The sequence below is a fragment of the Molossus molossus genome, unplaced genomic scaffold (assembly GCF_014108415.1).
Source record: "Molossus molossus isolate mMolMol1 unplaced genomic scaffold, mMolMol1.p scaffold_m16_p_8, whole genome shotgun sequence".
NCBI classification, from domain to species: domain Eukaryota; kingdom Metazoa; phylum Chordata; class Mammalia; order Chiroptera; family Molossidae; genus Molossus; species Molossus molossus.
In genome coordinates, this window is record NW_023425402.1 from 21,955,373 (window position 1) to 21,977,244 (window position 21,872).

The 21,872-nt window shown below is 36.9% G+C and overlaps 1 protein-coding gene across 1 annotated transcript in view; it reads right to left on the reverse strand.

Annotated features, from left to right (window-relative positions):
- Positions 1-21,872, reverse strand: part of PKHD1 (PKHD1 ciliary IPT domain containing fibrocystin/polyductin) — a 471,475-nt gene that overhangs the window by 167,841 nt on the left and 281,762 nt on the right. Inside the window, exons 53-54 of the mRNA XM_036248838.1 lie at positions 4,506-4,619; positions 989-1,076 (exon numbers count right to left, since the gene is read on the reverse strand). Of these exons, the coding sequence (XP_036104731.1) occupies positions 989-1,076; positions 4,506-4,619 (202 nt within the window). The remainder of the gene's footprint in view (positions 1-988; positions 1,077-4,505; positions 4,620-21,872) is intronic.

The following is a 21,872-nucleotide window of genomic DNA, read 5'->3' on the forward strand; positions in this document are numbered from 1 at the left end:
GGTCAATGCTCAACCACTGCACCACACCGGCGAGGCCAGTTTAATCTCTTTATTCATCTCTTTTGTCCCTTTTTTTCCTTTTTGAATTCTTGCAAAGCAAAGCAAAATGTATCCTCTCTTTGTTCTTAAGCATATATTTTATGCTTTTTTTTCTTAAGCATATATTTCTTAAGCATATTTTACACCACTATCTTTCTACCTTTAATGATGTAAAAAATTCAAAGATTAAACAGCTTTATGTCCCCTTCTGTTTTTCTTTTACTTTTTCACTCTGTTTTTTTTCTTATACTGTAAGGATATGGAGCAGTCAGTGTTCTTGATGTTGATCTGTTCAAATTAAATGTAAGTATTCCCAAGTTTGCTATGCATATTTTAGTTCTAGTTTTCATTATTCTTTCTGTTATAGTTATTCTGGGCTCTTGGTAAAAAGAGCAAGAATCTGCATATATTCTCTAATTTCTTTTTTCTATTTTTAATACTTTCTCTTTTATTATTTTTATCACCTAATTGTTTTTTCTGTATGCAAGTAGATTCCACCAGTTTGTTTCCTATTACCTATTCAGCTTGAGGCAGTGATAATTTCACTCTTTATTCCTCCAATATATTATTAAATGTTGTTGGTGCCTTTTAAATTCCATAAGTTTCTTCATATGCTTCATCTCGTTCAATTTATTTTCATCTATCTTGTAACCAGCTATCATTTCCACTCAGACTATTATTTTTAAAGATGTATTGATAACCATAAACACGTATTATCTAAAAGTTACTCCTTAAATAAACTATGTTTCTCCCTTGCTTTCTAATTGTTTTATTCTTTCTCTGTTATGTTTCAGGGGTTTCTAATACTTCTTCTGATTCCTTATTTTTTTCATTTGTTTATTCTTGAATTATAATTATTAATCTAAAATTTAATTTTAGGACAGAACAAAACATCAAGCAGAAGTAAAGTAAACCAAGAAATCTTTCCATAATTACTCTCCTTCCTTACCTCTCATTGCCTGAGGCAATGTCAGCCCCAAGATGCGTCCAGGGTTTCTTAGGATAAGCACTGTGAAGCTGAACTTTCCCATAAACCCCTAAAAATAAAATAAACAACATTCAAATAGAAAAACCCTTCAGAGAAATTAAGGAGACACGAGTAAAACTCATTAGAGAGGTTATTGTGCAAGATACATGATATAGAAATTATATATAAAGATGTCCACTTTAGCCCGGCCAGTGTGGCTCAGTGGATTGAGCATTCTCCCATGGACCAAGAGATCCCGTTTAATTCCTGGTCAGTGCAAATGCCCGGGTTTGGGGCTCAATCCCCAGTAGGGGGGTGTGCAGGAGGCAGCTGATAGATGCTTCTTTCTCACAATGATGTTTCTCTCTCTCTCTCCCCCTTCCTTTCTCTCTAAAATAAATCAATTAAAACATTTTTAAAATATGTATTCTTTATTAGAAAAAGAACATTTAAGTGCTCTATTTTCAGCTGGTCAAATATTTTCAAATGGACGTGAAGTTACTCTCTCAAAAGCTATAGAAAAATGCATGTACACCCCATCTAGTAATGCAACATTTGAGAAATAGACCACTATATACCACTTTAATGGCTAACTAGCTTGATCTCCACCATTAAGTGACCACACACCATTTGCAATTCTGTTGGAAGTTAACTGGTTTTGATATTTTATGTTATACACTAGATTTTCCAAAAGGCAAGGCTAATTTTATTTCCTGAGGAAAGAGATTTGGTGCTATTAGCTTTGTTTTCAGTGGTTAGACTTTTTTTTCTTTTCTTTTTTTTTTTCTTTTTTGTATTATAGATATCAAAGGATAGATCTCTAGCTCCTTTGTTGTAAAATATAATTTATTTCAGACTCATAAATTAAAGTCTTGCCAAGGACATGCTTGATGCAGTCCAGTTTTATTCCTTCAGGTCTTTTCTCTTACATGTTTTACTACAATTTAAAATCACATGAAGCTCAATTCCTCATGCCCCAGTGGTCTAAAAATGTTTTAGGCATGAACCCAAGCAGTAACAAAACTATGGTTATGCTCTCCTAACACATGTATATTTATGTAAATATATATATACATATATAGGAGTATATATATTTGAGTATAAATACTCATATTTTCTTCTTGCAGCCAAAGAATTATCTGCATACCCCATGTACCCTGCTTTGTTGCAAATCATGAATCTTGAACTCTAAAGATTTTATAATTTTAAGCAGAAAACATGTGAATAAAAGAAACAAACACCAGTAAAGTACAAATAACATGTCTTGAGCTTTCCTCTTAGGTGAACCAAAAAGAATCTCAATTAATTGAAACCTAATTAACTGTTTATGTCCAACATCCATAATTTTTTTCATACTCTAATTCAAAGAAAAGTCAGAAGATAATAAAACTAAAATTAGAGTTAATAGAAATGTAAAAAATATTCTGACTTCCAGGACATGTTATGGAATCAATATTTCATCATCATAATAATAATTATATATATGTGTATATATATAAGTTTTAGGAGATATTATTATCATCATTATCAGTTTATCTTTTTCACTATTGGCCAATTAAGGCAGTCAGAAGAAGGAACATGAAGTTATTTAGAGAAATTTCCAACAACAAAAGATTTTAACAATAATAACAACAACAAAGAACAGTTTATTCCCTTAAATTTGAATTATCCAGAAAATGCAATTGATCAGAAAAGCAGATTTCTTGATCACTACCAATCATCAAAGGTTGACTGTAAAATGACACCATTTCTTTTTTATTTCAAGAAAATTATTATTAAAAATACTAAAATCGGTCATTTATTTATGATATCACAAAATGTTAAGCATGTAGTAAAATAATTGTTTTATTCTTTATTCAGTTTAGTATCACAGAAAATTTCAAAAACAGTAGGTTGGCCATATGGCTAGAGCTGGAGATCGGGACAGGCATCACTGTATACCATCTAACACTTTTCACCCACTGTGGCACCACATAGAACAGAGTGGACACCATAGGCAGAAAGAGATTGAATGTTCCTGTTATGATCCATCTGGTTTGTCAGCTTGAAAACTCTAAAATATTCTTGAACCTCATATTCTTAAAAAGATAAAGTAAATAACATGTATGGAAAATCCTTTGGAAATAATAAAGCACTATCAAAGTATATGGAAAAGGCTACACATTATGGAACTAAGTTACCAAACTTCATACTATCCTAACATGTTTGTTTCCATTTTACTCATTTAATGATATCTTATGCAATTAGTAATGACATACAGAGTAAGTGATAAAACACTAGTAATATGATAAACTGACTCATATATCTCTCTTAAAACTGAGGTATTGCCCAGCCAGTGTGGCTAAGGGGTTGAGTATCCACCTATGCACCAGAAAGTCTCCGGTTCGATTCCTGAACAGGGCACATGCTTGGGTTTTTGGTTCAATCCCAGTAGGGGGTGGGCAGGAGGCAGCCAACTGATAAATAACAAACAAAAACTGAGGTATTGTGTGGCTCTACATCATGATTATACAAAACCAGTCACCATTTCTGTGCTCTCCTGTAGATCAATTTTAAAATAAGATTTGGTGTTGTAGCAGTATCAAATGAAGAAACAAACTGTCAATAATAAATCTTTCTCAGTAATTTATACATCTATCAATTTTAAAGAAATATATCTTCCATCACCCTATGTTAGATCCCCCTTTAGTACTCACTATCCTGCATTCCCATTCCTTCTGGTAACCACCACACTGCTGTGTCTATGAGTTGTTGTTGTTTTAATATATATTTTTTTCTTTATTTATTTTAGAGAGAGAAGAAGGAAGAGGGAGAGAGAAACAGAAACATAGATGAGAGAGAACATCAACTGACCGTCTCCTGCATGCCCCCCACTGGCAATCAGGCCCACAACCTGGGCATGTGTCCTGACCGGGAATCAAACAGGTGACCTCTTGGTGCATGGGCTGATGCTCAACCACTGAGCCACACCAGCTGTGCTGTGTCTATGAGTTTATGTTTGATTTTCTTGTTTATTCATCCCGCATATGAGTGAAATCATATGGTTCTTAACTTGCAATAAATATATAGATTATGTGTCCTAGAAATGTACCCTTGAAATCTATGTTATCTTTTTAACCAATGTCACCTCAATAAGTTTAATAGAAATAATTTTAAAATTAAAAAACTTAATGAAAATAAAAATATATCAATAATTACATAGTATTTATGGTTAATAACATAGACACTTTGTCTAGATTTTTGGCTTCTGGCCAATCTAGATATGAACCGAAATTCTAACACTATACAGCTATGTGGGATTTTCATATTGTTCATCCTCTCTGAGTCTTAGTTTTGACATCTGTAAAATGAGTACTACTTATAGGAAAGCTGGTAAATAAAATAATAAATATAAATTATCTAAAACAGTGCTTGGAATTTAGTAGATGTTTTATTAATAGTACTTTATCTCACACACACACATATTTCATTTTTAATAAAAATGATACTTTGCTCTTACCAATTGTTCCTGGATCAATATAAATTCCATCAAAACGGTCACAAAAGACTCCCTCTGAGGCTCTAAGGAGAATCAGAAGCTTTTGTTCCTTTTGTAAGGGATTTTCCAAGGTACCTGTTTACAAAGGAAAGTATACCTTTTAAATAAATTTGAAATTAAACGAGACAGGGAAGTTGTAATTTCAGAAATGCAAAGTAGATGCTATAGAGTAGACTACATGGAAAAAAGCCACTGGTCACATAGATAAAACAAGAAAAGAGAAGAGAAAAAATGAGATGCAGCAAACTCTGAAGGGTTTTAGATTACAGGTCAGCAAGTACTCTCTCTTTTTTCTTTTTTTCCCCATTAGGGCAGAATATATCTTCCTGACCTACTGGTATTTAGCCTAGTCATGCAATTTGTTTTGGCCAATGAAATTTGGGTAGGGGTCACAGCAATGCCAGCTCACAGTTGATACTTTAAGTTGCTTGGCAAGTTTTCAGCATGAAGGGAATATTCCTTAAATTTCCTCTAGTTACCTGAATGAAAAGACAAACCTACCAGATTTGAAGAGAACACACAAACTGGAAGCATTTCCAACTAAGTCTAACATAAATAGTTGTGGTATGCCACTGAGATTTGTGGATTATTTATTACACACCGTTATGACAGCAAAACCTGGCTGATGCATCTCTATGGCTGGATCCCCAGTGTTTTACATGCATTTTAGCATTTAATCTTTACAACAAACCTGAAAAATAAGTATGATTCTTATCTCAATTTTAAATATTCATATATAATGAGGCTTAGAGGTTAAGGGACTCGTCCAAATTTATCCAACTGGTAAGCAACAGAGTCTGAATTTGAACAACAGTCTGTTTATGCTAAGTGATTTATTATACAAGTAATAAGCTATTTTCTAAGCCTAAATTCTTTTAGCAGCATAAAGACACAATCCATTCAGGCTATAATAGACATGAGTTGGGAATTACTTCTGACATTATTCCCTTTGGTGTAAACAGCAGAGTTTGGTCATTTTTATGGTATGAGAATTCTTTGGGGGATTGGCTGAAATAGTGGTACTGAGTATGAATCTAACAGAGGTTATTTTCTTCAAAAAAATATATCTTAGAGAACAGAAAATATTACAAAAACTTTATTTATTTTTTTCAAGAAGCAACTGGTGAAAAGATAGTCTCCAAACTACACACTGGATCAGTTTCACAAAAGACATCTGCTATCAAACAAGACTTCTCAGTTAAAAATTGTTGAAAACAGCCCTGGCCAGTTTGGCTCAGCGGTTAGAGCGTCGGCCTGCGGTCCGGAGAGACCCGGGTTCGGTTCCGGCTAAGGGCACGTACTTCGGTTGCAGTTTGTCCCCGGCCCTGGTTGGGCCTGTGGGTGGCAGCCACTCGATGTGTCCCTTCACGTCGATGTTTCTCTCTCTCTCTCCTTCCTCTCTCTCCCTCCCACTCTATCTGTACAAAAAATGGAAAAATATCCTCGGGTGAGGATTAAAAAAAAAAAAAAATTGTTGAAAACAGCCCAGCTGGTGTGGCTCTGAGCATCAACCCATGCACCAAGAGGTAACCAGTTCAAATCCTGGTCAAGGCACATGCCCAGGTTGTAGGCCAAATCCCCAGTGGGGGGCATGCAGGAGACAGCCAATTAATGTTCTCTCTCATCGATGTTTCTATCTCTCTCTCCCTTTCCCTTCCTCTTTCTCTAAAATCAATAAAGGAAAAACAGTGTTTTTTAAAAAGAAATTGTTGAAAACATAACTAAAACTGAGGTTGCCAAGTACAGCATGAAGTAAATTGTGAACTTAAAATTGTCCGGTTGTCATTGTGGCCTTTCAGGAGGCATAGAATCCTACTTCCCAGATGGCCTTCACAGAGACCTGGTTAACCTAAAGGCTCAAAGTGAGTCTGCAGCTTGCTACATACCTATCTTGATATCAAGCCTATCTTGATATCCAGCCTTACAGCCATTAGTCTGTGAGGGACTGCTAAAGGTAAGACTCAGAGGGATAAGTAAACCTGCTCAGAGGTATACAGTAGGTCCAGGGGCAAGCACGGGTTAGACCCCACAGCCAGGGGATGAGATCTCAGTGGGATGCCGAGATACACAGCTGCTGCGTGGAGGTAACACCAACCCTTAGCCCCGCCATCAACATATCTTCTTAGCTGAAATCAAGCTGTGCCAGAGCAGAGAGAAAGGAGGCAGGGGAAAAGGAGAACATTAAGAAAATTATGTGTCGTGCAGCTCTTATCTTGCGGTTATAAGTCTGTCCAGTAAGCCATTTTCCAACTGTGATTTCATTTATTTCACGGAGGGTAGTTTAGATTCTTAGGGGAAAAATGGCCTAGCACTAAACAGATACCAGAGAGAAAAAAGTAGGACAGTTTTTGCCCTAGAGAAATGTATGCAGCGTCCCACAAAAGGAGTTCAGCGTGCCTCTAAAATCAGAGATTGAATCAATTATGCAACCCAAACCTGCAGCACATGTGCGGCCCCCACAGAAAGTCTGGGCAAAATTAGCCAGCCCTGCCCCCAGCCCCTGATCTTGAGGTATCTTAACTCACTAGAGTTTGGATTTGTTTTGGTGATGTGGAGGAAGGGATAAATTCAGGCTAGGGACTGAGCAGAAAGAAGGCAAGAGCGACCTAAGAGAAGAGAATAATATATCTGTCACTTTAACATGAAAATGAAATGCATCTTAAATTTGTAAAAGCTGGTGAATGGAAAGCCCTTAAGGCTGGACTCCTCGTTTTATTTGCAAATCTAGCAAAGAAAGGTGAGGCACTCTCAGCAGTGTGGGCTTTGCCTGCGATGAGAGTCGCCACCTCCCATGGAAGGCTCCCAGGATAATACTGTTCCTCTCTGATTTTCCTTTCTGAAGCTGCTTCGAACGGCTGGAAACTGTAGCAAAAGGCATTTTCAACCTGGACGGATATACATAGTCATAGAGGAAGGAAAATCATTGTCATCATGCAGCAAAAGTGTGCCGGGTGTTTATGCATCCAGGATTTCATTGAACTCTCTCAACCTCATGATGGATGTTGCTGAGGTTCTCATGAGGAACTGAGGCCAAGAGAGTTAAGTAACGTATCAGAAATCACACAGCTAATAAGTGGTGAAGCTGGGCTTAGACTCAGTAAGTCCCATCTGAGGACAGGTGGGCACAGGCGAATAAGAAAGGCGTAAAGGAGAGTTGCCATTACTTATTCTGATGGTGCAATTGAGGGAAACAGAATGTGTTCCCGATGCTAAAATCACCTGGGCAGAGGGAAGAAAATAACTTCTGGTATACGATAGATAACCGTTATAATGATTTGAGGAATATGGTACAAATGGGTTCCATGAACTTCAAGGGGAAGAACAAGGGGAAAAGGACCTTATATTATTTTACTAACTCAACTTCTTTGATGACATCAAGTATAAACCTAGTTTACACTTCAGCCCACTCTCTCAACATGACTCCCCACACCTTGTAAGGAAGCCAGTCCACACGGAATCACTCACCGTGCCCTCTGCTCTCTCCTCTGTACACATGAGATGGCCCAGGCTTTGAGGTCCCTCACCTCTGTCCCATCGAAATCCTAATCATTCCTCAAAACTCCTCTCTGAGGAAATTTATTTCTAAAAGTCTTCTGTGATATCGAATTCCATGCCCCTTTGTGCATAATCACGCCCCTGTCCCTTGCTGTGGTCATTTCCCTCCGAGGAACCTGTCCTAAAGAAGCAGTGTGCGATGTGGACAGCTGAGGGCCCAGTCTGTCACTGTGGTGTTATCTATTTATAATCACAAACATGTGAAAGTGCTTTGAAATAGCACAAAACTGGAAACAACTTTGTCTAGTTAGACCCCTTTGTCCCCAGCAGTTCCCTCAATAGCTGAGCCACAGAAGTCCCTAAACAAGCCCAAACCACCCTCAGATGCCATCCCTCTGGGATCCTTTCTTGTCAACTAAGTGTGGTAAATGGTCCTCCATGGGCTACCCAGCACCCTGTGTTTTACCCCAATACTCTACACTGTACCGTGAGTGTCTTTTACCTGACTGCTTCCTGCTCTTCACAGTGAGCTAATGAACAGAGGTGCCTGTGTATTGGCAGCAGAGTTAATTTATTTAATCCCAGACATGGTGAACTAGGTCATTTTAAACAATTCTTTTGCAGAAAACAATTAGAAATAAAGAGGAATACTGTATTGTGAAAAAGACTTATTGCACCAATGTTATACTAATGTTAAGCACGGATGTGTCCAGTACTATAGCTTCAGAATAAGTAAAACAAAAATTGACAGAATTTCAATGAAAAAAAAAAGATACATCCTTAATATCAGTGGCAAATTTCACAAAGCTGCTAATAAAATACACAGAAATAGTAAGGATATAGCAGTTTTGAATGCTACAATTAGCAAACTGGATGTAATGCATAACTGGAAAACTAGACTCAGAGAGGATGCACATTCTTTTCAAGCATGCACAAGACTTTCACAAATACTGGTCATATCATGACCTTAAAGCTTGCCTGACCAGTGTGGTTCAGTGGTTGAGCATCAACCCATGCACCAAGAGGTCACCAGTTCGATTCCCAGTCACGGCATACACCCAGGTTGTAAGCCAAATCCCCAGTGGGGGGCATGCAGGAGGCGGCCAATTAATGTTCTCTCTCATCAATGTTTCTATCTCTCTCTCCCTCTCCCTTCCTCTCTTCTAAAAATCAATAAATAAAAAAAAATTTTTTTAAAGCTTAATGATCACATGATGACCCTACAGTTTAACAAGCTCAAAAGGATTGGAATCCTACAGCATATGCTTGCTGACCATTTTTGAGTCAAAATGTACAACTCACATTGAAAAAGCCTCATGAGATAAACTATTTTAAAATAAAGATTTTTCAATTATTTATAAATACCATTAAGAGAATAAAAATTCAATCTACAGAGTAGACAAAGATATTTGTAATACATGTAACAAACAAAAAGTGCCTTTGAAAACACACGAATGACTTCAGTATATCAATATAAAACAGACAATCCATCATAAAAGGGTTAAGAGAATAAGTACTTCACAAAACAAGGTATAAAATAGACAATAATTTTTTTTAAATAATCACATTAGAAATAAGAAAAATGCACATTAAACCAATAATGAGACCCCACTATATACTTACTAGAATAGATTTATAATGTTTAATTTAGCTGTGTATTTTTTATTTTATAAACTTTTCTGTACGTGTGTATCATAGTTTGCAGTAAATAAAAATTTGTTAACTGATTATTATATTTCAAAGACACTTATCAATAAGTATTTGTTCATTCAAAGACTGGAAACTGAACAAAATTATATTTGTTTTTCTGTTTCTCCATGCCACTGAATTTGTTTACAGCTTTATTAATTGATATTTTTAAAAAACCTGCATATATTCATGTATACTGACCAAAATTTTAGACACATCTTCTTAATAAACTCTTTAGTAGGTCCTGTTCACTAAATCCAAGGCAACAGCTTGTATTTCTAAATAATTTGTATTTCTGTCCAAGTTAACCTTAAAATTTAATAAATATCATGATTGCATATGAATTATAGCTTAAGAAATTATGCCCCCAAATCAATTTTACACATTTTCTCCTGTCCTCAGGAGTAGGTTATATGGTAATAACTTTGGAAGTTGAGCTTCTAACTGGAACATAACTGTTTTTCTCATGTGTTGCTAGAGCGATTTTCTTCAGAGCAGAGATTCCATAACATTCTCTGTTATCAGACATAAGCTAACAAACAATGCTAAACCATTTAAATTGCAAAGCATATTTTATTTTGAATTAGCTTTTAATTTTTAGTGTACTGACCCACTAATTCCTAAAACACCCCTCCCCAATAGAATCTATCTCATATGGACAAAAAAAAAAAGAAAAGGAAGAATGGAATGGCTTTTAGCCCAATGAAATAAGAATCTGTTAACATAAGGTCTAATTCAGGCTGACTATTTCTTTTTAAATATGTTTTTATTAATTTTGAGAGAGAGAGAGAGAGAGAGAAACATCCATGAGAGAGAACACCAATTGGCTGCCTCCTGCATGCCCCCTACTGGGGATGGAGCCCTCAACCTGGGCATGTGCCCTGAACCAGTGATTTCTTTGTTTATGGATCTATGCTCAACCATTGATCCACACCAGCCAGGCTAACAATGTTTTCCTCAATTTATCAACAATTGATAGAATATGAAGTACAAGTTAATATACATCAAAATTCTTAAGTAAGCTTGAGTGAATTCATTCTGCCACTCTAAAATAGGCACAATGGTGGCATCATTTTGTGTGTGTGTGTGAGAGTTAAACAATTTAGTGTATGTTAATGATACATGTCAGTGTCTGCATATAATATGTGCTTTTTAAAATGTTAGCTCTTAACCCTGGCCAGTGTGCCTCAGTTGGTTGGAGCACCATCCCGTACACAAAAAGATGGCGGGTTTGATTCCCAGTCAGAGCACAAACTTAGGTTGTGGGTTCGATCCATGGTCAGGATCAAATGTCTCTCTCTCTCTCTCTCCCTCTCTCTAAAATCAATTTAATTTTTTTTAAATGTTGGCTCTTAGTAGTAATAATATTTAAAAAATAGTAGTAGTAACAGTGGAGAAATAAAACATTTCAAAAATAACGTTTAATTTGGAAATGAAGAAAAAGAAGGCAAGTATTTTTTGGCAAATAATGTCCTATTTTGGACATTTCAAAAGAAAAAATATTAGGTGACCACTTACTTAAATGCCCAGTCCAAGGAACAGCAGGAAAGACATTCTTTTCCAACTCAAACACTCTTACAAGAGTTTAAGAACCAAAAAACCAAAATATCCATTCACTCAGTTATTTACCTATTTGCTTAAAATTATTTAGTTTCTTCATGAAAAAATAGCTAAGTTTAATAATTATTTTATGTACTATATAATTAACCATTTAATAATTTAAAAATAATAAATTTCTATGAAATGTTATGTTACTGGGATAGAAGTTCAAGAGTCCAAAATATAGTTTGGAAAACACTAATTTAGAATTAAAGTAGCCCGGCTGGTGTGGCTCAGTGGTTGAGCATTGACCCATGCACCAAGAGGACGCTGGTTTGATTCCCAGTCAGGGCGCATGCCCAGGTTGTGTGCCCAATCCCCAGTGGGGGGCATGCAGGAGGCTGCCAGACAATGTTCTTTCTCATCAATGTTTCTATCTCTCTCTCCCTCTCCCTTCCTTTCTCTTTAAAAATCAATAAAGAGCCCTGGCCGGTTTGGCTCAGCGGTTAGAGCATCGGCCTGCGGTCCTGAGAGACCCGGGTTCGGTTCCCGCTAAGGGCGCATACCTCGGTTGCAGTTTGTCCCTGGCCCTGGTCAGTTGTGCGGGTGGCAGCCGCTCGATGTGTTCCTTTCACGTCGATGTTTCTCTCTCTCTCTCTGTTCCTCTCTCTCCCTCCCACTCTACCTGAACAAAAAATGGAAAAGTGTCCTCAGGTGAGGATTAAAAAAAAAAAAAAAAATCAATAAAGAAAAAATATTTAAAATAAATAAAGAAATAAAATATTAAAGATGATTAATGTAAATGTATTTAGTAGAGACTGATAGTCTAATATGACAGAAAAATTACTTCTTGTATCAGTGTTTTGCTTTATATACAGAGACAGAGAGATATAGATAATATGTTTATCTCTCAGAAGACTAATATCAATAGGAAAATAAACAGGTATATCTATGCTTAATCTTATTTTTGAAATATGTATTATTTAACTGTTGAATGGCAGTCTTCTTAGGGACTCACAGAAATGGAATTTAGTGTTTTCTGAACCTGTAAAAAAAAAAGCTTTTACACTTTTCCAGGTATTGTTGACTAAGTACAATATTTAAAAGTTACATCCCTTTTATGTCAATTTTTATTTTACCAGCTAACTAGTAGTTTGATTGGAGAACTGTCAGTGAAAACTGAAACTGATTGATTTGTTGACTAATGATCCATAACAGCTATTTATAAACCATTTATTTTGTAATATCTATGTACACTTGTACTTACATTAAATGTGTGGTTATTTTCTAATTATTGTTAAACTTGAAAGACATATATAGTTTTTATTATTTTAACTTAATATATTATCTTGAAACAAACATCACCACAGAATACAAGATTCCTCTGGCTACTCAATAATTCTGACTACTGGGTATTGTGGCTTCAGGCTGGAGGTTATGTTTTAATCTACACTTTTCTCTGGTTTGTCTCCTTATTACTTAATCATCCAATGAGTCGTACAGAACTGTCAGTTTGGAAGGCAATAAACTGTGTATGGATTTTTGCTCTTCTTCAGGATTAAGGAAGTCCCAATCATGGAAGCAATGAAAGAAACTTCCATATACCTAGTACTTCATTTCCTGACAATCAAAGTCATGTGCTAATGATGACCTTAGGCTCCTGGCTACAAATGGGAGACAGACTGACAAATACCCATCACTGACTCTGCAAAACGATATGTGACAAGTTTTAGGATATAAACCCAGCTCCTAGCCTAATTACTGAGAGACTGGGTAGCACCTCACGTGACCTGGTAGCAACAGGCCACAGGAACAGTGAGCTGCTGGGTCCTCGGTACATTGATTCCTGGGACATGCCATTGTTTACTTGGGGCTCACGGAAGGTTCTGTTTAGTTCTAAAGACACAAAGTCATTATGAATGGTTATCTTTCTCTGAAATCCTCCTACAAACTATCACAGGAGAATTTTTCTATTTTCAATGTTAAATGTATGATATTAAAACACTCTCCAAGCTGAACATTTAGATCAGTCACATGTTAACATTACTGATGTGAACAATAACAAGGAATGCATATTAAACCATAGAAATGGTGCCTCATCTAAGCAGAGACACCGATGGAAAGGATGAGGTCAGACAGCTATTCAGGAATAAACATTAAAAAAATAACAAACAGGCTTGAGATGACAATTTTTATCAGTTTTTTTTCTCCTAGACAGATTAAAAATTGAAAATATTTTAGATTTGTACAAGATTACCAGCTTTCTAAATATGGTTTTTACCCCTCTTTTGTTCCTTTCCTATAGGGGTAACAACACTGTGGTCATTTATATACTAACACTATGATTCCTTCCTCACAGATGTTGACATTTAAGTATAGAGAAGCTAAATGTGTTATAAGAAAAATGTATTGAGCTGAAAGACAGAATTATTCATGACCAATCATTTATATATACACTGATCAGTCACACAGCACATTATCTAAAGACTACCATCTAAGATAGAGAGGATATTCATGAGAACATAAGAATAAAATAAATCCGAAAATGATGATATGGCCCTGATCAGTTTGGCTCAGCGGTTAGCGCGTTGGCCTGCGGACCAGGGTCCCGGGTTCAATTCCAGTCAAGGGTTGCTGTTCGTCCCCTGCCCTGATCGGGGTCATGCAGGAGGCAACCAGTCAATGTGTCTCTCTCATGTCGATGTTTCTCTCTCTCTCTCTCTTTCTCTCCCGCCCTCCTACTCTATCTGAAGATAAAAAAAATATCCTCAGATGAGGATTAAAAAGAAAACAACGATGCTATGAATGAGTAGAATAGACCAGGAGAAAAGATACACTGCAACCTGCTGAATGGAAACAGAAACAGGCTCACAGTAAAGTTAGTCTTTGAGAAAAGGCTTAAAGGATGAGTATTTAAGGTAACAAAAATAGCCTCTAATTCTGGTCTTGTTCTTTATCAGCTATGAGACCTTGGAAAAAAAACAATAATTTCTTTGGATCTGTTTCCTTGTCTGTACAATTAGGCAAATGATTCACACAATCTCTGAGGTCTGTGATATCACAATTATAAATCTAATATTGGGGAATTTTCCAGAAGTTGTATAATGAGTTGCTAAACTTGGATTATAATCCAGATGTCTAGAAATTCCATATTGATGAAGGCCCTAAACTAATTTCTGTCTTGTTAAAGTCATACGTGTGTGATTATATTAAAAAAAATAGCAATTCTTTAGCACTATTTATACTCATCTGTATTCACCAATGTTTTAGAGAGCAGCACTGCATAGCTTCAAACCCAGCCCATATCATGAAACTCATGTCTACTGTTTGCTGTTCTCCAGCTACTGTTGCTGTCTTTCTGCTTCACAACTATGTAAAGCACATTCCTGCCTCTGCTCCAGGATTTTTGCACTTCCTCTTCCTTAGGTTTGACACCTTCCTGTCCAAATGTTTGTAAGTCTACCTCTTTTTTTTGTCTCTATGGTCTGAGATCATATTGATTCTTCAGAAAGGTTTCTACGAACTACCTAATCTATGGCACCCACACCCAACCTGGACCTCTCTGCAACTCACACTCCTTTTTGTTTAACCTTCAGAGCATTGCCATCTCAAATTATCTCCCAGATTTATTTTACTATTTTATTGTTCATTTCCCCCAACAAAAGAATGAGAGCAGGAATCGCATCTGCCATGCTTATTTCAATTAAAGAGTTGGTATTCAATGAAAGAGAAAGTGAAAAAAGGGGGGAAGAGGACAGAGACAGGGACAGATCTATAAATAAAGTTTCGGGAAATCACCATATCAGAAATTATTTTCTCCTTAATATCTACTTATTTGCTCCATCTTATCATCCAAAAGAGAGTTTGTTATTTATGAAAATATATAAAAGCTTGATGACATCACTTTTAATATGGACAACTGTTTATTTTCAAACATGAGATTTATAGTATGTTAGATTGTACTTAAGACTATATTAAAGCCAAAAATGATCAATGGTACCTAATCTATTAGAAGTTACTGTCCTTCAAGTAATGTGTTGAATTTTTTCTTTGTTCTACACACACAGTAACATTTAGTATCAAACCTGTATTTGTCAGCCATTATTTTAAAAAAAAAGGCTAGAATAAAATAGCTATTTTTTTCTTTATTCTCTAAACTGTATCTTATGTTACTAGCCACGCCCTTCTGATAAATTCCTACCTTTGTTTTAAGATATTATTTCCTTGTCATTTCATTTTTCTTTGACCTACATGGCTATTTCTTCTCCTTTCTCCTTGCTGAGCTTTATCCACTTCCTCCACCACTCTTTTTTTTTTCTTTATTGATTTTAGAGAAAGGAAGGGAGAAATAAAAACATTGCTGACAGAGAACATGGACTGGCCACCTCTAGCATTCCCCACCCCCAACTGGGGATTTGGTCTATGACCTGGGCATGTGCCCTGACCGGAAATCGAACTGGTGACCTCTTGGTGCATGGGTCCCTCCACCACTCTTAAAAGGCTGGTGCTCAACCAAAATGTCAGCTTTGGTCATTGTTTCTTCTCTATTTCACACCTTTGATTTCACATTTTGACTAATGACTCCCAAATATTATATTTAGCACCGCCCTCTCTCCTGTGCTTTTACATAAATCAGTTTGCCCTCTGCATGCTACCACTTCCACATCCCACGGAGAGCTAAACTAGATGCGTATGAGTCTAGGTATTCCACAAGCCACTGTAAAGGTTTACTGTGTGCCTGACACTGTTCAAGTATGTTAATATATATGAACTAATTTAATTTTCATAAAACTCTATAAAGTAAGCTCTGTTATTAATTTTTTTAAAAGTGGAGGCAAAGTTAGTTCATGTAATTTACCCAAGAATCACTCAACTGATAAGTAGTGGAAAGGAGGTTCCATCCTGGCAGCCCCATTGACTCAGATCTCCCCACCCGAACCCCAGGATGCATTCTAAACAACTCCTTCTCACCTCAGATCAAAACTGCTATTAGGTCCTAGTAATTATTTACTTTCTCCATATTTCTCTATTTCATTTTTCCTCTTTAACTCCAGTGACTTAGTTCAACTTAGTTCAATCTTTTACATTTGTTTTTCCTAAAACACCTATAAGTCCTACAGTCCAGACATATCCATTCCCTACAATTTCCTGAAGGTATAATGCTCACCCACAGATATATGCCTTTACAGACTATTCCTTTATCTTTAAGCCCCCTCCAGGTTGGAAGAGGTGATGCTTCCAATTATGTGTTTACTTGTTTCTCTCCACTACTTTATTGAGACATCTCTTGATAGACTTCTACTTCTATACAACCAACTTCTCCCAGGATACCTGGCTCATGGTAGGCAATGAGCAAACAGATGATGAAATAAACAATGGACACCCAAGTGAAATACTTTAAGCTTATCTTAAGTGTTTTATCAGACTAATGAGATAACCACTGAATAAAGAATGATATTGAGTTTGGCATTTGTGACGCAGCTGTAGCCCTCTAAGCAAAGCTTTGATCTTAAACCTCCCTTCTAATGCTAGCATTATCATTATACTCTACCGAAAGTCAATTGATACCTTTTGCCAGCACCAGCTGCCTTAAAAGCAGGACCACCAAGAAATATAATTCCACAATGTTGGGACTTGGATCAAAATGCATCAGATAGTAGACACACTCTGGCAGTGTTCTATGCCAATGTCCACATCTATTAAGTTTATTTACTAACTAGTGTTATTATCTGTTTCATGTTGGGATTTCTTTGGGGTGTGGTAGAATTGGACAGATGGGTTGAAAGTCCTCCTTCAGGCACAATACACACAGGATTGAGCAGATGGGTTCCAATAATCAAACTTTAGGCCTGACAAAGCAGAGAGAAAAGGAATACACCATTGTCTAGTAATAGATAAAAATGTAGTCAGGATTGGGCAAATTTAAAAATAAGATTTGAAATGTACAAATCAACCCGGGACAAAGGCACAGTGGCACTTCCCTTCAAAGGTACAGATTTTCAGGCAACAAGGTTTTGTTGTGGTGATAAGTGACTTCAAATATTAAAAAAGACCAATCACAGCAATGAAAAATGTGAACTTGAAATAAGTTTCCTAGTAACAAAAACAAGACTCAGTTTATTTACTATGTCTATCAGTCCCTGGATGAGGATTTTATAGACTATTCAATAAATGAGAAAATGGTATTAATCTGGGAGGAAAAAATCAGATCCTGTGGAAAGATGGATGAAATAATAAAATGAAGAAATAAGTAAAAATATTGTATTTAGATTTCCTAAAATCCCGGGGTAAACCAAATAATTCCTACTTGAGAGTAAAGTGTAGAGATATATTTGAGGTGGTACCTATAAAAAAAGGTAGAAATTAGAGCTGATAATATAGTTGAAGGACCAGCCGCATGAGATGGCCGGACAAAGATTCGTTTAATCTTTGGCTGTATTAACAGAAGAACTGTATCTGCTAAGGTAGGTGGAAGTTGACTGGAACAGAGAGCATCCGTTTCCAAACTCTGCCCTTCTATGCTCAGGGCCCAGGATGCTGCGGACCTGCAAGCACTGCATGAGCGAGTCCTCCTCTGTTCAGAGTTCCAGTTAGGTTTGGCCAGAATGATAGAAGGAGCAGAAAATAAGGGAGGAAAGAGAGTGAGATCAGGGCATTTATTCCCGTAGGTCGTTCCCAGTAATGCGTCCCAGCCATACAGAACATTGTGCTGGTGTCTGTCAACCACCTCCACTTTTCCCCCTTCATCTGGGACTTCAGTAATGACTTCTTTTACTCACTCCTTTAGGGAAAAGGGTGGTAAGTATGTGCTGAGGTTACTAGCCCTCAGATACACCCCAGGCCATTTGGACTTTTACAAATGGTTTCTCTATCAAAATCTACTCAAATTGTCCAATGCAATATGACTTTTATTTCCTGCAGGCACCCTGACAGATAAACTAACATTTATTTTTTATTTATTTATTTTTATTAATTTTTGTTACAGATGTTTCTCCTTTCCCCCCCGACTGATTCCCCCCTCCCCCTCCCTCCCTGCCCTTTCCCCAGTTTGTTGTCCATGTCCACTGTTCATGCATACATGCATATAAGTTCTGTGGTTTATCTCTTCCCCACCACCCCCCTCTTTAGGGGATTGTCAGTCTGTATCCCATTTCCGCGTCTCTGGGACTTCCCCCTTCCTCAGACTGTTATGTTCATTATATTCCACAAATAAGTGAGATCATATGAAACTCGCCTTTCTCTGTTTGGCTTGTTTCACTTAGGATGATACTTTCCAGGTCCCTCCATGTAGTCTCAAAGGATAAGAGGTCTTTCTTTCTTACAGCTGCGTAGTACTCCATTGTGTAACATTTATTAAACACCTATTATATACCAGCACTTAGTAGGGGCTGTTATGTTTGGTAGTTTCAACATCCCTTCAAAGTAGGTTGTATTGTTGCTGTATACTTTACAGATAAAAGAATCAAAGTGTCCAGAGGTTGAGTTGCTTTAGTTTAAACAGATGACCAAGCTGGTTGTGAGCCCAACCTGTCTGACTTAAGAGTCCATGCTTTTTGCCCTGGCTGGTTTGGCTCAGTGGTTGGAGCGTCGGCCTGCGGTCCAGAGAGACCCAGGTTCAGTTCCCGCTAAGGGCATGTACCTCGGTTGCAGTTTGTCCCCGGTCCTGGTTGGATCGTGCGAGTGGCAAACACTTGATGTGTCCCTTTCATGTCGATGTTTCTCTCTCTCTCTCACTCCCACTCTATCTGAACAAAAAAAACAGAAAAATGTCCTCAGGTGAGGATAAAAAAAAAGCTGAAAAAAAAAGCTGAAGAGTCCATGCTTTTAACTGTAATACTGTTTCATTCTGGTCAGAATAAGCCAGATCTTATTTTTATATCCTAATTCAGAGGAAATAGTTCTTTCACCCTGGCTTCTATATATATATATATATTTTTTTTATTCTCATCTGAGGACATTTTTGCATCTATCTTCAGATAGAGCAGGAGAGAGAGAGGTGGGAAGAGAGAGAGAGAAACATCGATGTGAGAGAGACACATCAAGTGGACACCACCCACATGACCCCAACCAGGGCCGGAGACAAACTACAACTGAGGTACGTGCCCTTAGCGGGAACCGAACCTGGGACTCTCTGGTCCACAGGCCGATGCTCTGACTGCTGAGCCAAACTGGCCAGGGCTGGGCTTCATATTTTTAGAAGAGTTAAACAAAAAAGTGTGTTTAGTGACAAAGTTAGGAATTGTGAGATCTCATAACTCTGAGAAATGTGGAGGGAATGAATATTTGTATAATGTCTCCGAAAAGCAATGTAACAATATATATCAAGAACCTTAAAACATGCACTTATCCTTAGCCCCATTAATTCCTTTTATAAAAGTCTATCCTAAAGAAATAATCAGAGATATGAATAATGATTTAAATACTAAGATGTTCATTACAGAGTAAGTTACAAGGACAAAAATAAAATAAACTTGATGTCCAATAATGGAAAAATCATTAACTAAATTATAATACATGCAAGTGTATATATATTTTTACATATATATGGAATATTAAAACTATTAAAATTGTGTCTTGGAGGGAACCCTTGTGTACTGCTGGTGGAAATGTAAATCGATGCAGCCACTATGGAAAACAGTATGAGGATTCCTCAGGAAACTAAGAATAAAGCTACCACATGGCCCAGCAATCCCTCTTCTGGGCATCTACTTGAAAAGTTTGAAAGCACTTATTTTTAAAGATATATGCACCCCTATGTTCATTGGAGCATTGTATACAATAGCCAAGACATAGAAACAACCCAAGTGTCCTTCACTGGATGATTGGATAAAGAAGATGTGGATACAAATATACACTGAAATATGTCTCAGCCATAAAAAAAAAAAGATACAATATTGTCATTTGCAGCAACGTAAATGAATCTTGAGAACATCATGCTAAGTGAAATAAATAAGATGAAAAAGGACAAGAACCATATAATTTTACTCATATGTGGGATATAAAACAAAAAGCAATAACTGAACCAACAGAACAAACAATCAAACAAAAACCCAAACTCATAGATGCAAACAACAGAATGGTGGTTACCAGAAGGGAAGAGGGCTGGGGAGAGAATGAGCAGGGTTAATGGGGTCAAATGCAAGGTGACAGGGAGAGATCTGACTTCAGGTGGTAAGCACAAATAGAGTATACAGTTGCATTACTTTATAAAATTGTATTATAAAGGTGTATACCTGAAATTTATACAATGTTATTAACCAACATTACCTCAATAAATTTAATTTAAAAATTTTGTCTTAGAAATATAAGTTGCCCTGGCTGGTTTGGCTCAGTGGTTACAGCATTGGCCAGTGGACCAGAGAGTCCCGGGTTTGGTTCCCACTAAGGGCACATACCTTGGTTACAGTTTGTCCCCAGCACCCGTTGGGGTCATGTGGGTGGTGACCACTCAATGTTTCTCTCTCACATCAATGTTTCTCTCTCTCTCTCTTCCTCCCTCTTTCCCTCCTGCTCTATCTGAAGATAAATGTAAAAGTGTCCTCTGGTGAGGATAAAAAAAAAAAAAGAAATATAATAAGTTGGGAAAATTTTGACATTGTTAATGTAGGATACAAATATTAACAAACTGTATACTCTACATGTTAAAGTGTATGTATGCATGAATTCATGTATGTGTAGTAAAAACAAAAATTCAAAACAGGCTACAATATATTTACTATGATTATCTTGACATTTGTGAATATGAGTGATACTTGATTCTTCTATATAACTTTCTATTGCTTTTCGTATTTTCCAGTTTTGCACAATAGACAGAAAAAATAAAAATTATTTTAAACCACTATAACTATATAATAATGATGATGATTAAAGTAGCCATTATTTAACCATGGTTAAAATTAATAGAAACCGCATAATCTGAAAAATGAGAGGATTCAAGAAAATGTGAAGAAAGGACGATCACAGGGAAGGGAATTTGACACTCATCTTGTATGGATCCAGTAAGAACTTGAACCAACAGAAATTAGAGGAAGACAGAATTTGGCTTATAAGAAGGAAAATAATTCTAATGGGATTTTTAAAAGTGGGAACACTTTTTCTCCAAAGATTTTAATCCTCCCCCACTCCCCACCACTGAAATTATTCATGAAGAGGCTTTCTTACAATGACTAAGTTTTGGATAGGTAGTTAGGTCTAGAATTCTCTCCCATCAGAATTTTTTTTAATTTGGAGGTTATCAAACAATGTATCTAAATTCTTTCTCACCATGGGAGATTTATTTCTCTGGGGCAAGGTATTATTGTTTCTGGTGATTCTCTTTTAATCTCCTTTTAGTGAGCAAAGTAGAATTCCTCGCTAAGTTCAAAAGTAGTTCCTTTGGGGGCAGAGCACATGTCTTTCCATCATTGTACTCTTACTGCCTACAACATGGCCAAGTATACAGTCTATCTGTAGCAACTCGTGCTTTTGTTTGTTGGTTGGTTTTAAGAAAGCCAAGGAACCCGTAATACACTACTCCAGATCCACTCCATCTTGCCTGTCCCTCTGTCTCTGCAACACGGCTCACCTCCCCTCTAAAGGAGCCTCCCAGGACCCACTGAGTCCCTG